This window comes from Globicephala melas, chromosome 3 (assembly GCF_963455315.2).
Source record: "Globicephala melas chromosome 3, mGloMel1.2, whole genome shotgun sequence".
In the NCBI taxonomy this organism is placed as follows: domain Eukaryota; kingdom Metazoa; phylum Chordata; class Mammalia; order Artiodactyla; family Delphinidae; genus Globicephala; species Globicephala melas.
The window spans coordinates 53,255,422-53,271,828 of NC_083316.1; the positions used below are offsets into that span (position 1 = coordinate 53,255,422).

General features: G+C 41.8%; 1 protein-coding gene across 1 annotated transcript; it reads right to left on the reverse strand.

The window, feature by feature from the left end:
- Positions 1 to 871: 871 nt before the first annotated feature.
- On the reverse strand, positions 872 to 15,212 carry CD180 (CD180 molecule). Its single transcript, XM_030844639.3, has 3 exons — positions 14,978 to 15,212; positions 6,919 to 7,085; positions 872 to 3,117 (listed from the first exon to the last, which is right to left on the reverse strand). The coding sequence occupies exons 1-3, from the start codon at positions 15,065 to 15,067 to the stop codon at positions 1,389 to 1,391; spliced, it is 1,986 nt and encodes a 661-aa protein (XP_030700499.1). The 5' UTR covers positions 15,068 to 15,212; the 3' UTR covers positions 872 to 1,388.
- Between the last annotated feature and the right edge of the window lie 1,195 nt (positions 15,213 to 16,407).

The window sequence follows — 16,407 nt, forward strand, 5'->3', positions numbered from 1 at the left end:
CAAGTTTCTACTCTGTTCCACTAATATGCCCTCAACCTAAGGGCTAATCAATTCTCATTGGTTGTTAATCAATTTTTACTTTGGTATCCAATCAGAATTTTATAACTATAAGCTAGCCTAAAATGGGTTATTCAGCTTAATCCAGGCCTTATAAATGCAACACCTGAGTACAAGAGCTCAACTCTCTTGTCTGCCAATGCAGATTTCAGAAGATCAAGCCCTGCATGGGTGTCACCCTTTGGACCTTGAGAAGAAGGCTTAAGTCATTACACTGCCAGCTTCCCTGTTCTCTATCTGCATTTAAGGATTTTGTCCCCTCTCTGTTGCTGGTATAATCTTTGCAATACCCCCAGCCTCAACAGAAACTACTGCTCACTAAGGCAGCTTACTGTGTTCCCAGTGGTGAGTGTGCCGGGATGCTTTCTTTCCTCCACTAGTTTTTCATTGTAAATGTGCTATCTCAGTTGCTATCCCCGGTGAATAGGCTTTAGAGAGCTGGCCTGGGAACCAAACCACCATTTATCTCACGGTTCCTGTGAGAAAGAAGCTTCTAAGGACCACACATTCAAATGAGAAGAGCGTTTGGACCGCAGCCCACCTGTAAGTTAGGATCTGTAACATAATAAGAGCGAAAACACCAGGTACGTAGAAAAAGTCTCCTTGGTTCTGAAGTGAGGGTGGCCAATGTGCAAAACTCCTAAACCCTGGGGGCGGGGCATCCTGGCACGGGTGTCTTTTTTTTTTTTTTTCTTGGAGCTATTTGCACTGCAGAGGCATTGTAGAATCCTTGGAGAAGTAAGGATTAAGGAGGTTAATGCAGTCAATTTGATGGCAAGATTCATTTTTCAACCTCTTCTTTTAAATTCTTTGTTTTCTCTTTGTCATTTAAAATAAGCTTTGAGACTTTATCTCCAACTTGTTTCCCAAATGGCTACATTACTGAGAACTCAGACCCAAGCACAATGCCCAAGCTGTGGGGGAGAGAGCTGGGGAGCTGGGGTCCTTGGCACTGCCAAGCTGTGGGAGTTGATGACCTCCTTTTAGGGTCAAGGTGGGAGGTGCTTCAAAGGATGCTCATGAATGGAAGTGATGGCGTCCTAGTAGGTTACTCTCCTGGCCCTTCCCTGCCATGGGTCCTCCTCAACTTCTAGCCACCTTCCATGTGAGGAAAAGGCTCTGTGTCTCTCACAGCTGCATCTGGCCCTCTGGCCCTAGTCAGTTTACCTTCCCAGGAGACTTACTAGTTCTGGGATTCAGCAAAGCACAGGGAATCGCTACCCAGCTCCAGGAACCCATCTGAAAAGTCTGGTCACTAACAAACAACATTTCCTTTCCTGAGGGCAATTTTGCTAAACATCTTTATTTTCTATCTCTAGAAATCTTCAGCACTAAATGTGCTGGTATTTCCACCTAAGAAGAAATTTAACTGAAAATATGAGCAGAACGATGAGCAGGAATACAAATACGACAAGAAAGAAAATGCCCATACCCGTCATCCCACAGGACAGTTTGACATCAGACAGCTTAACTCCCCTTAAAGGTGGGGGATCTGCACACACGGTCTCCTCCGAGCCCTCGAGTTTATGCAGGTTTTCTTTGTACCATGTTATGAAATGGATATTTGAGCAAGTGCAGTCCAGGGGATTGTGACTTAAATTAATGGTGCTCTGCTGAGACAAGGTGGGGAGGAGATGGGATGGGATGATGCGAATGTTATTGGCGGCCAGATTGAGGTAGATCCCCTTAAGAGGGCTAAGAGCATCCATGCTATCGCCTGTCAGGCTGTTGTGGCTTAAGTCTAAGTGGCTCATTTTCCCAAGGCCGTGGAATGCTTGCTGGTCTATGGAGAGGAGCTCACAAGAGGATAAAATCAGAATCTCCAAGCTACTCACTGTCTGAAGTAGGTTGGTCTTTGAGAGGCTCCCATCTTGAAAGTGATTCCCCTGTACATTCAGATGCCGGAGATCCAGCAGGCCTTCTAGAAGGTGCCGATTGCTGGTATCAAGGAGGCAGTGAGAGAGATTCAGAACCCGCAGGAGATGGAGGTTTTGGAAAGGACTTTGTGAAGGCTTAACATGCAGGTGGGTAAAGGCCAAATCCAGTAGTTCTAGCCAAGGACATTCTTTGAACGCCTGATCCTCGAGACCAAGGGGCTCATTGTAGCTCAGGTTTAAGTACTGCAAGTGGGGCAGGTTTTTGAGTTGCAGATTGCAACAGTCAGAAGCCTCAATATCACTGTGACTTAAATCAAGTTTCTGAAGATTTTCTAGGTTTTCCAAACACCTGACACCGAGGTCAAGTTTCTTCCTGTTGCCTTTGACAGAGAGGTCTGTAAGGGATGGGAAACTGGCAGCATTGATTTGACACAATTGGTCAAAACTATTTGCATTGAGAACTAATTTCCTGAGAGAGTTCATACCCTCAATTCCAGAGGGTAGTCCTTTCAAGTGAGTTGCCGTCAGATCCAACTCCTGGAGTCGAGTGAAGCACCGAAATGTAGAAGGTGAGAAGCCACCGAAATGGTGCTTTTGTAGGTTGATGCTCTCAACAGCCATGTCACAAAGTCCCTCAAATGTGGCTGAAGTGAGGTCTTGGTCATCAGTGTCCTCAAATGTCCCCAGCCAAAGAGACTGAATAGTAGAGTTCTGTAGACCTTTCAATATAACAGACAAGTTGAGAGACCCTCCAAATTTCAAACTTTGAAAGATTTTTGAATTGAAAGCCCCAGGCTCAATGCCTTTAATGTCATTGCCATTGAAGTTAAGGCTTAGGTTCGTGGCCTGTTCCAGAGCGTTTATGTCTTTACTAGAGATGTAGTGTATAGCATTATTCTGAAAATCCAGGACTTTCAGATTCCGTGTTGGGAAGTTTTGTGGGAGATTAATGGAGGAAATACAGTTGCTTCCAAGATGCAAACTTTCCAGGTTTTCCAGGTTGTGCACTGGGATAAACTCAAGACTGGATATTCCTGTTTGGGTTAAGAAAAGATGCTTCAGCAACTTGGGCCCGGTAAGTGATGTTTCTGCCATGAATATCAGGGGATTTCCAGTTAACACAATGGTGTTCAGTTGGTGATGGTTTTGAAAAGTATCTTCATGTACCCAGTTAATCTGGCACCTTAAAAAGATAACAGTATTTAATAAGAATTAATTAGGGAAAAGAAAAAAATTCTGTCACAGTGACCTATAGTAACAAAGCCATCTTTTGTGTATAGTAAAAACAGTGTACATTATTATTCAAAGTAAAACATAATAAACTTTCTTCAGCACCCGCAGATGGCCTGTTGAGTTAATGACTAGCCTCAGGTCTGAACACTCTGATTTAGAATTTTTTTCCAGATATTTTAGATTGAACTCTCAGAGGTTTGTGTTTGGAACAGTTCAGTGGTTTGATTGTAGGCAAAATCAAACTATTATTTACTATTATAAGTGATATAAAATATATCTTACATACTACATAATATATAACATATGCTATGTAAAGTATGAATCTGTGTCATCCTGGGCAAGTCACAACTTTTTTCAACCTCAGTTTTTTCTTCTCTAAATTATAGCAACGATGATTACTTTGTAGAATGGTTGTGATTCAAATGGTATATATGAAAATGCCCCATAGAAATATGGAACACTAGAGGTTCAGAGACCCATCCTGATAGTACACCTAAAAATACTGGATTATACACACACACACACACACACAGCTCCCCTGAAGGTCAGTAAGGGAATTACTTAGAAATGCATTGTCAAAGGGAAGCTTGAATCCATAGAACCAAGGGAGTTCTGGAGCAAGTTTTGTCATATCTGTCAATATTTGCCAATCCCTAGTGGCCTAGAGCCTGGGTGTGAATGAGCCACATGGACCAGTGTCAGGAGACAAACTTGGGGACAGGATAGGAGGTCTTATCAAAACCTGCAAACTACCAAGACCCTCAAAGGATCCTTTCAGTGGGTGAACTTAAAAAAGAAAACTCACAGAGGGAGACTTTAAGGATATGCTTTTGTCTTGGCCTTGGCTCTGGGTAGAACAACAACAACAAGAACAACAAGAAAAGTCTCCTCTGAGATCCTTTAACCAGCAGCTTCCACCTATGAGAACTGTAGCCTGAATTTATGCTACCTCTGTGGACTTCCCCAAAGAAACCCAAGTGGAAAATTTAGCTTAAAGCAGTTGCAGGATGGTAGTGACTTTAGGTAACTAGCAGAAGTAAAGAGAAACCTTTTCTGGAGTCATGTACTTACTGAATTTTTTATAAGAAGAACTTTCAAATTTACATAAAAGTAAAGAGAATAGTACGATGAACTTCCATATATCTTTCACACAAATGCAACAATTCTCACATTTTTGCCACATCTGCTTCTTTGCTTCATCTATACCTACTTCTCTCTCCTAAATTATTTTATGTCAAATCCTAGGTGTCCATACATATTTCAGTATGCATCTCCAAAAAAAAGGCTTATTTTCCATAGCCATGATGCCATTGTCACACATGAAAATATTAGTAATTCATTGGTATTATCTAGTTCCAGGAAAACATTTTAAACAAAGATTTACACAAAGTTCCACATGATAAGTGAGCTCAAAATAAAATTCAATAAACACATAAGGAAAACACATTAGCTTAAGTCAGCCAAAAAAAAAAGTTCTACAGAATCAGATTTTAAAAGGTAGCAGATGCCAGAGTTATCAGATATATCGGATAATGTGTATGTATATATATATCATATATATGTATATATATATGATATATAAAGAATATATTACATAGCTGATATGTACTGAATATTATCAGAACATATAATAAATATGCTTTCGTCAAACATACGTTTGATATGTTTAAAGGTAACACCAAGAACCAAAAGTATGATGAAGGAAAAAATATTAAAACTGATCTCATATATTTGTAAAATGAAAAATCAGTGAAACTTATTGAAATGGGAGAAGTTAATAATTGAAATTATAAGCCAATGGATAGTTTATACAGGAGATTAAACACAGTTGAAGAGGATATTAATGGACTAGGAGTAAATATGAGAAAATTACCTAGAATGTAGTCCAAAAAACAAAGAGTTGGAAAACAAGAGAGAGAGAGATTAAGATATATAAAGGACAGATAAGAGGATGCAGTATAAGTCTCACCAGAGATCCAAAGGAGATACAGGAGTGAATGGGGGCAAACCGGAGTTCAAATTGATAGTGGCTAGAATATTTTAGAATTGATGAAAGACACCAATCTCAGATTCAAGGAGCCTGACGATCTGCACAGTACATCACTGTGATATTACAGAATTCCAAGGACAAAGCGAAGCTATTGGAAATGTCCAGAGAAGAAAAGACAGATTGCCAACATGCGAAAAATAACTAGATAGATAGATGACCTCCCAACAGCAACAGTGGGAGACTGGAATGATAGCCTCAAAGGGCCAAGAAAAAAACAACTGTCCACCTAGAATCATACGCCAGAAAATGCTATCTTTCAAGAATCCGAGTGAAATAAAGATATCTTCAGAAAAACAAAAACTGAGGGAGTTGATTGCTAACAGACACTCACTAAAGAAATGTCTAAGGAGGTGCTTTAGGAGAAAGGAAAATGATTCCAGAGAGGAAGATCTGAAAAGCAAGACAGAAGAATGAGAAAAGGGGATAGAAAGCAAGTTGGTAAAGCTAAGGACACCACGACTGTGTTAAGTAATAAAAACAGTGCCTCATGTGTAGCCAGATAACAGGTGGGGAGGGGAGCAGAGGAGGAGGTTTTAGAAAGTATGAGGTCCTATTTTTATCACTTTTTCAAAATAGCAGTAGAGGAAACTAAAAGTCCTTCAGCTACAAAAGCTATCCTGGCCCAACACTTCTTAAAAATGTGGTCAAACTCATCTCATCTGAAAATGAGAAATGATAAAGGAGAGGGAAAGTAAATTTCTTTGTGGCAACACTAGGTAGGTAACAGAAAGATCTGAAAGGGCAAGGCTTTCTCTCAATTGTATCTAACGGAGTCTTAGCTGGGAGGTAGCCTAGGGTTATTTGGGGGACTCTGGACTGGGAGTCAGGAGAGCAGAGTCCCAGTTTCCTTCCCGTGTGACCTTAAGCAAGCTCATAAAATCTCCTTGAACCTCTGTTTTCCCATCTAACACAAGTGGGATGGCAGTATGTACCATACCTACCTCCCAGTGGTTGTTATGCAGATGTGAACGTACAGTTCTATGTATGTGAATACTCTCCTGCTCCGTAGAAGCTTAAGTTGAAGGACCAAAGTAGAATAAGTAGAGCTGCTGCAAGGGGTGCAGACCTCATCCACATATGGAGCCCTTTCCCCCATTACACACACACACACACACACACACACACACACACACACACACACACACACACACACACACACACACACCCCAGCTGCATTTCCCTTTCACTCTCTTCCCTTATTTTCTTATGATACTTCTGCCTGCTGGTTCACAAGCACTGGTTCAGCATTTAGAATCCTAATTCTGCCTCTGAAACCAAATAATGGAACTCTTTTTTACCAACTTTCAGGAAAAAATTAGTAGATGGCATGTATTTCTCCTCTAATTTTTTTCTTAAAATGTCACACCCATTAATAGTCAACTATGTTAAAATATACTATGATGTGGCATCTGATTTAGTAGAAGATTTATTTTCAGTTTTGTTATTGATATTCCTTAGAACTTCATAAACAGCACTGCTGACACAATCTAGTTTGAGAACAAGCCACTTTCCTCTCCATTGATTGGTGCTTATTTAAATTATATTTAACCTGTATAAAAATATTTCATGGGAAAGGGTAAACATGCAGAATAAGCATGTTGTCCCTGTGCCCCAAAAGAAGGTCGTGGAAACAATTTGAATGCAAGTTGTGTTTTGACCTAAGTAGAACATCAAGCACATGCAAAGAACTCAGATACGTACCTGGTCAAATCCAAGAAGATAAGATTTATGAGTCTGCTGAAGGTTATATTTTGAATTGCAGGCAAGAAGTTAAAGCCGAATTCCAAAAATTCTGTTGTATTTGGTAGAGTGTCAGGAATCTCTCTGAGACCTAAATTTTCACAGTTATATGTCTTGTTGGCTTCTTTCTGATGAGAGAAACAATGTAAATTAATCTCAGACAGTATATGGTATATGGTTGACTATCTAGCAGAATTACATGTTTTATCCTTTGAGCAGCAGTCTTACTTCTAGGAATCTTCACCAAATATAATACTTGGAAAAACACAAAACGACTTATGCATAACATTATTCATTTTAGTATTTTTTTACAATAGCAAAATATTGGCAATAATCAGATTATCCATCCACATAGGACCGCTTGAACAAAATATGGTATATTCACTGAATGGAACTGAAAAAACGTAGCTGAAAAAATGTAGCTGAAAAAACGATAAGCATGATCTCCATAAACTGATAATGGAGTGATATACAGGTTTATTGTAAGGTGAAAAAAGCAAGGTGCAGAACGTCTATTAGTATATATTGTATATTGTATATAGCATACAGTATGCTACCTTTTGTGTAAGGAAGGTATGTGTGTATTTTCCTACATTTACAAGAAGAAACCATGGGGAAAAACCGCAAACTGGTTATATTTAAGGGAAAGGAAGGAACCAGATGGAGGAGCGGGGATGAAAACAAGGCTTCCCTGAGCGCAATTTTATAGTTTTGATTTTGGATGCATGGCAGTGTTTCCTTTCACTTTGAAACAAACAAATCAACTCTAGATTAGCTTCGACAAAAGAATACGATCAGATATTACATTCTTTGTGATGTGATGCAGTATGAAGTACACAGCACCACCTATGAAGTATTGCCAAAAAAATTTAACCTTAAATCCAATCAAGGCTTTAGGCCTAACTTTCAGTCTATACGTGATTTGGGGGATTTCAGGTAAACAGCACCACAAGGTAGCAGTCAGCCAAAGGCAGAAGGTGGAGCATTCCAGAGCATGACTGACTTCGTTTTATCAACATGTGAATGATGTTTGGCGGAAGTGGAGAGCAAGGGAGTGAGATGAGAGAGGAGGCTGCTCTTATAAAAAGAGACAGATACAAAAGCTACTTCAGAGACATGACCAAAAGATAATAGAATAGCCCTTCTTTTCTAAATATTTTATTGAAGTATACTTGACTTACAATGTCATGTTAGTTTCTGGTGTACATCAAAGTGATTCAGTTATACATATATGTATGTGTGTATATATATAAATTCTTTTTCATATTCTTTTCCATTATGTTTTATCACAGGGTATTGAATATAGTTCCCTGTGCTATACAGTAGGACCTTGTTGTTTATCTGTTTTATATAAAATAGTTTGCATCAGCTAATCTCAAACTCCCACTCTAATCCTCCCTCACCGCTACTCGCTTGGCAACCACAAGTCTGTTCTCTATGTCTGTGAGTCTGTTTCTGTTTTGTAAATAAGTTCATTTGTGCTGTATTCTAGATTCCATGTATAAGTGAAATCAATGGTATTCATCTTCTTCTTTAAGACCTACTTAGTATGATAATCTCTAGGGTCCATCCATGTTACTGCAAATGGAATTATTTCATTCTTTTTTATGGCTGAGTAGTATTCCATTATATATATATATGTACTACATCTTCTTTATCTATTCATCTGTTGATGGACATTTATGTTGCTTCCATGTCTTGGCTATTGTAAATAGTGCTGCAATGAATATTGGAGTGCAGGTGTCTTTTCAAATTATAGTTTTGTCTGTATATATGCCCAGGAGTGGGATTTCTGGATCATATGACATAGAGTAGCCCTTCTTTAGATGCTGATTCAAATAAAGCATTTGGGAAAAGACATTTTATCAGGGAACTTTGAATGAGGACAGGATATTAGAGAATACTAAGGAACTGTGAATTTTGTTAATAATAATGACCTTGCCGTTGTGTAGGAGAAATGTTCTTATTTTGAGTTGCATTTTGAAGGATTTAGAGGCAAAATGACATGATGCTTGGGATTTGCTTTAAAATACTTTGGCAAGAAAGGAAGGAGTGGGTAGCGGAAATCAGTAGGCAAAACGTTGATGGTTGTTGAATGTGGAGTGATACACGCAAGGTTCCCTGTAACTAAGTGCTTTTGTACATATTTAGACATTTTCTTAATACAACCGCTTTTACCTCTTTTTTTTTTTTTTTTTTTTTTTTTTTTTTGCTGTACGAGGGCCTCTCACTGTTGTGGCCTCTCCCGTTGCGGAGCACAGGCTCTGGACGTGCAGGCTCAGCGGCCATGGTTCACAGGCCCAGCCACTCCACGACATGTGGGATCTTCCCGGACCGGGGCACGAACCCGTGTCCCCTGCATTGGCAGGTGGACTCTCAACCACTGCGCCACCAGGGAAGCCCTACAACCTCTTTTAAAAAGAACTAGCAGCATGGCACAGATCTTAGGTCATAGGTCTTGTAATCTTGAAGAATGACTGAGTTTTAAATCTCTGGAACTGTAGGCTGCTGATACCAGACCTAACATTTGGGCACAGTCCTGCACATAAATTCACAGGACTTCCTCATTCTGGGTCCCCAGGAGAGTCAAGTGTTCTGACGTCTGTTGTTTACTGCTTGCTAGAAGTGCAAACTCAAGTTATAGATCTTGGACTAACTAGGTAACAGTGGGAAGGGGTTAGTTAGAAGCCTATAGAATTGTGGGCTCATAATTTATCTGGATGATGCCTTAGGGTAAAGGATCGTGGGGCAGGTATGAAGGTCTGTTGGGGTATATTTTGCATGGGGAGGCTCCAGGGAAGGAAAGAAATGATCTCCAAGAAAAGTACACTTGGGGATACAAAGAAGAAAGACATCCCAGAACCATAGGCCATCTCTCAGCTCATCTCAGGCTCCATGTGATTTCATCCAACCTTTCAGGCCCTGCTTTCTCTGTGCCACACAGGGGTCTCACTAGATGCCCCACTGAGACTGCCCTGGACTGGGAAAGACCTGCCCCATGAAAGTCTAAATCAGCAGCTGTCCTCATCCTGAGTTGCAAACAGGTCTGCTTAGTTAGAAACAGAAGATGGCACACATCCGCCTTTGTTCTGAAGTGTGACATTTTAGAGGTGTTGCTAATTTAACTGCTTTTTCCTTTATTCACTCCAACTTCTGATTAGTTGGGCACTTTTTTGTAGGTACAGTGAGCATGCTCATTTACAGGAGATCACTGGTTTCCTTCTCTATTGTGACAGTATTAAGAAAGTCACTGATGAAATTGCCACATTTATATTTTCTTGTAATCCATAATTGTTTCGTGGAACCAAAGCCCTTCAGGCACTGCCACAAATCTACATAATGCCCTTGAAATGCACACTTTGCATTTAAAACATATTTGATTGACTGGTGGGGGAAAACACATGCTGCTAGACCCCTCTTTGGTCCCCCTGAACATGGAAGACCTAGAGAGAAGATGTATGTGCAGCTGCTAAGGTCTGGATTAGCTTTGAGGAGACATTTTTCTTTTCTGGTGTCCACTGGCATAGCTGATGTCATATATACGTGGACAAAGGGGGCATTTTCTCAATTCATCTCACTCTATTCTGGTCCGTTAGCAAAAGACTCGACATTGGCAATTCCCTCCTTTTCCAGAATATAATGTGCCCGTGAAAACGAAATTGTATGCTTTACTAAGCACTTCACTGCATTAATGTGATTCCCAAAGTTGGAATGGAGTACTAGCTCTCCTGAGCCAGTGGCCTGAGGGAGCGCCTAGCAAATGGAAAGGAATAGCTCAGTTTCAACCCAGTGAAAACCCAAGAACCAGTGCATGACACTTCCCGGGAGTACTGAGAAGTCCACCACCACGAGCCAGGGTCGTAACACTCAATAATCTCTAGTTACATAAACTGCAATGAACTATCTGCCCTTGATTCCTAAAAAAAGACGCAAATGACAAGAACTGCAGCTCGTAAGAAAATTTGAAAACCAAACACATTTCAGAGACTGTTCTGGGCTCTTGTGCCACGGCTTTCACAGCCACACTCCCGTACAATCACTGCATCTCATTTCCGTGTCTCTTTTGTCTCCTGTAATCTGAAATGATTCTTCAGCCTTTCCTGGTCTCTCCTGGCATTGATTAATTTTTTTTAAGAATCCAGGCTCATAGTTTGCAGAATGTTACTCCTTTGGGGTTTGTATGTTTCCTCGTGATTTGATTCAGGTTATACATTGTTCATAGAACTACATCGGTGAGATTGTATCTTATTCACTGTCAGTTTTCACAGCAAAACTTTCTAGGGGTGAGTTCTGATAGCATAGCACAGGATTCCCGGGCAGCAGAATGATAATACAACGGAGCAGGAAAGGACAGGGTGTAAAGGAGGATTGCTGGGTCCTGACTGTGTGGCCACTGCCATTTTGCCCAGGGCTGGGCCAGCTGTGAGGACCACGGGTTCAGTTGCTTTTCTAGGCAGACACCCACCACCGCTTTTGCAGCTCCTGTGGTTTCTCTGAGCCCCACATGACCACTTCTTATAGACCCAGACTTCATCACTAGACCTCAGTCTAGGGTCAGTTTCCAAAGTCACTTTCTCATTCTTCTGCTTTGGCCATTCCATCGCAGAGAGGACCCTTCTGGATGTGAACTTAGGCAGCCAGCAGGGCTGAGACAAAGCCAGCTGGTATTCAGGACGACTGCCCCATGCCCGTCCCTAATCCATGTCATGGGCATTTGCACTGGGACCTGTGCCGGTCACTTCATCTCCAGCTCCGCCTCAGAGCTGTGCCTTTACACAGAGCAGGACTCCCAAGTGCTACATCTTTGTCTGCAATCCCTTTTCCCTCCAGGTATTCATTTGCATTTTTTCAATCAGGATCTTATTTTGCTTCTTTCTGCTGCATCTCTAACCCCCTGCCATTCCACAATATTTTCTCTCCTCACAAGGGCTGAGATCATTTTCTGATTTCAAATTCTCTGAGTTTCACGCAAGTGCTAATCCCACTTGTTGGGATGTCTCCTCTGCACTTGGTACCCACAGAAGCCAGCTCCGCCGGGCACGAGGAGTCTGGGACACTGAACCCCAGCCCTCCCTCGGTGACCACTCCTCTCTCCAGAGATAGCAATTTGACTGAGCCAAATCACAGAGTAATAATGACTCTGAAAATAAAACAAAACACTCCCCAGAGGTCACAGCCCTAAAACTTTGTTGTCAGTCTAACTCCTCCAGGCAAGGGGCACTCCAATTATAAGTGGTTCTTTTTCTGTGTGTCTTGTGGCAGACTGCCCAGGTTCAAATTCCAGCTCTCAACTACCAAGCTGTGTTCTCTGAGCCTCCTTTTTTGCCCAGCTGTAGATCGAGGTTAATAACCCCTGTTGGCAGACCAACTCTGAGGATTAATGAGGTAATAATGTACGTCACTCTCACAAGAAAAGTTAGCATTTCCCTGGATCATCAAAACATCATTGTCATCGTCTAGAGCTATTGGGAAGCCCTTGTATCCATGAACTTGGAGTTCTCTTAAAATAGAGCTCTACTTAAACACTCTCCCCATACCTAGACCCAAAAGACTGTCTCCTACCGTGGTTTTAAGGGGACAGAATAGTCAAGGTGAGCCCATTTGAAATGAGGAGGCATGCCTACACTCCCAAGCAATTATTCAAGAGCACATCTAAAATGTTACCTGAGTCCGAATCACAGAACACTGAATTCCAGCTACTCTCTGCATATTGGTCAGCCTCCAAAAACCTGGTCATAGATCTCATTTTGTTACTTATGATAACACACCTACATGAATACACACACAGCATTTAATCATGGAAGGTTCTGTGTGGAGTATTTACAAGTGTTCGTTATAATATTTTTAGAAGATTTTAGAATTTGTCAAGGTTTGACATTTTTTTCAAACAAAAAGTTTTATTAAAAAATTCATCCTGACTCTTACCTCACATCATAGGCAAAAAGCAATTCCAGATGGCCTGTAAATGTACATGTGAAACTTAGAAATAAATACCAAATGATAAAACTTCCAGAAGAAAGCATAAGATAATATCTCCATGGCCTTGCGCTGGCAAAAACTTCTTTTTATTTTTAAGTTATTTATCTATCTATCTGTCATCTGTCTATCTATCTATTTATTTAGGCTGCGCTGAGTCTCCGCTGCTGTGTGTGGGCCTCTCACTGCTGTGGTCTCTCCCGTTGCGGAGCATGGGCTCCAGGCGGGTGGGCCCCATCAGTTGCCGCGCGTGGGCTCAGTAGTTGTGGCTCGCGGGCTCTAGAGCACAGGCTCAGTAGCTGCGGCACGAGGGCCCAGCTGCTCCCCGGCATGTGGGACCCTCCCGGACCAGGGATCGAACCCGCATCCCCTGCATTGGCAGGCGGACCCCCAACCACTGCGCCACCAGGGAAGTCCCGGCAAAAATTTCTTAAACAGAACAGATATGCACTGAAAATAAACAAAGGAACAATGATAAATCAAGCAATATTACAATAAAAGGTTTCTGTTCATCAAAAAATGTCAAGAGAGTGAAAAGGCAAGCCACAGAGTGGGAGAATATATTTGTAATGTGATAAAGAACCTGTATCCAGGATACATGAAGAACCACTACAAAAACAAAATACAGACAACGTAAGAGAAAATGGGCCAAAGACTTGAAATAGGCACTTACACACACACACACACACACACGGATACATAAATATACTCAATTTAATTATTTATCAGGAAAATTAAAAATCCCAGTGAAATACCGCTATCCATCAGAAGAGCTAATGTTCTTAAACAAACAATAGCAAATGTCAGTGAGGCTGTAGGGCAGTCAGAACTCATAGCCATTGCTGGTGAGAATAAATGGGTACCAACCCATCGAAAAACTGTTTGGCAATATTTACTGAAGTTAAACATATGTGTGCCCTACGACCAAATACATCTACTCCCTATTATACACCTAATAAATCTTTGTTGACTAAAGACCTAGGTAAGAATATCCAAAGCAGCAACATTCATAATAGGCAAAAAATGGAAAACAATGCAAATGTCCACTAACAGTAGAATGTATACATAAATAGTTTCACTAATAAAACAGAATACCATTCAGTGATTAATGGAGCACATGATGGCCGCACACAACATCATATATAACTATCACGTGTTTGATATTGCGTGGAAGCAGCCAGACACAGAAGGGTACACACTGTATGGTCTCACGTACACAAAATTCAAGAAGAGGCAAAGTCAATTTTTGGTGATATAAGTGAGAGTACTGGATGGTCTTGGGGGCTAGTGACCGGGAGGAGACAGGAGAGGGCTTCTGAGGTGCTGAGAAAGTTCTGTTTCTTGATCTGTGTGCTGCTCACATGGATGTGTTCACTTGGTGAGAACTCATTGAGCTCTACACTTAGGACTGGTGAGCTTTTCTGTATGTATATTTTACTTCAATAAAAATGTACTGAACTCAAAACAAAACCAAACCCTTGTTTTCAGGATAGGGCCTGATAAATTCATGGTGGTCACATGAACATATATACAGTATGTGTTAATTTTGCTGAAACTGAAGAGGAAGAATGAATGAGGAAAGGAAGACAAGAGGAAGGAGTGGGCAAGCTGGAGTGAATTTCACCTGAAAAAGGTCCAAACTGTTAAATCAAAAGCTTCCTCTCCTACCACTTCTACTTTATCTCACTTTTCTGAAGCAGGACTCTTTGGGGAAGTGGCCATGTGCTGGGAGGTTGGACAAACGCTCCTTCATGCTAGGGAGCAGGTTTGGAGGTCTGCTCTTTGCACTGGGACCCTGTTGACATCTTATGTCCCAACTGGGATTATTTGGGGGAAATTGTTTGCAGAGGAAAACAACCCTCACTTCTTCCTACTATGAACCTTTGAGATCATCTCCCCGCCTGAGCTTTTTGGTTCCTTTTTCACTGTAAAGAAAAACTCCTGCACACCTCGTTGCCCTTTTAAGGCTCAGATAGGACTGCACGCTGAATCTCAACATTTCCAGGTGGTTTAATCTGGACAAAGACAAATAGTTTGGACTCACCTCAGTGCACATTGGATCTGAGGAGGTGGCGACTTTACAGCTGGCAGAAATCAGCACCGCCAACAGGAAGCAGCCGACACGGGGAGCCATCACAGGACCGAGGCAACCCAGCTTGGTAGGGTTAGCTAATGCCTGGAGCTGTGAAATCGAATCAAGCTATGATGGCCTCGATAATCTGGCAGCCAGAGAGTGCTCAGAAGGGTAATCTGAGAACAAGAAATGCTGTTGACGGCTCAGCAGCTGGTGGATTTTTGCTGCAAAAAAGGGGAAGTCCTTTCTGCATAGTACCCATTCTTGCCCAAAATAGCTGAGCACCCAGCCTCAGAATGGCCCAGTGCATTTCCTGGCCAACATGAATCAGTTGCGCAGTTCCTTTTCGCTGGTCACATGGACTCTCGGGGTCATGGTTCCTAGTGACCCTAGGCGAGCTTCAACGGTTTGGCCAGCTCCAACAGCTTCTGGTCCCTTTCCATCGGAGAGGTTGTGGGAGCAGAAGTCTGTCCTCACGGAGGAGGCCACCTTGTTAGCTGGCCTAGGTGAGTGACCAGGAGAGGTGCTGGGGCACGCTGGAAGGGCAGAGCACTCTGTGGGGGGCAGAGGGAAAGTACCCTGCAGTGGCACCTGCTGGAGCTGGGAACTAGGGCAAGAGGGAGCAGGGTCATCCCAGAAAGGGAGTGGAGCTGCTGCCTTGGCCACCTTCACAGTACCCACTTCTAGTCTTGGTACAGGAGGAGGACAAATCCATCCCTTGACCCCGTGATTCAGGCCTGCTAAAGCGGCTGGAGTGGAATCCCCTCTTATTCCCTCCCAAGGTGACCCAGGGAAGTAGAGGCCACTTCCATATACAGAGCAGTCTGACTAAGAGAGAGAAGAGTTAAGGGTGCCAGCCTTGGCTCTATTTTTTCTTAGAAATACCTTCAAAACAGGATTGCAACTACCCTCATTATGATGCAAGATATGGTAGTGACTAAAGAAAGTTAAAGTTCATGTATTCCTCACTGGGCTGAATTTGGCTACCTCAGACACTGTCTGTTCTCCAGTCCTTTGACATATAGGAGATATTTGGTGTTACTGTCCTCCCATTCCATTTCCAAGAGCCAATTCGTAGCATCAGAGGTCACAATACCTTGAGAGAATAATACTACTACCACTACTGTGTTACAACTACTGTGTTACAATTATCATATGATAATTAGAGTAGCTACCATTTATTGAGCACATATTACGTGTCTAAGTAGGTTTTCTTTTGTTTTATAGATATCTCCTTATCATATACTCTATCAAAGAGGTGCTATTATTTCCCCCATTTTATAGATGTAGAAACTGATGCTTAGAGGAATAAATGACCTCTCCGAGACCACACAAGTAGAAGGTGGTAGACTAGGGCTTCAGATCCAGACAGTCTCACTGCAGAGACTGTGCTATTACTC

Excerpts from the sequence above, each read along its gene's own strand:
- CD180 (XM_030844639.3), bottom strand. The coding sequence starts at position 15,067 with ATGGCTCCCCGTGTCGGCTGCTTCCTGTTGGCGGTGCTGATTTCTGCC. Across the intron at positions 7,086-14,977 it reads CAGATCCAATGTGCACTGAG|AAAGAAGCCAACAAGACATA; the intron begins GTGAGTCCAAAC and ends TTCTCTCATCAG. Across the intron at positions 3,118-6,918 it reads ATCTTCTTGGATTTGACCAG|GTGCCAGATTAACTGGGTAC; the intron begins GTACGTATCTGA and ends TATCTTTTTAAG.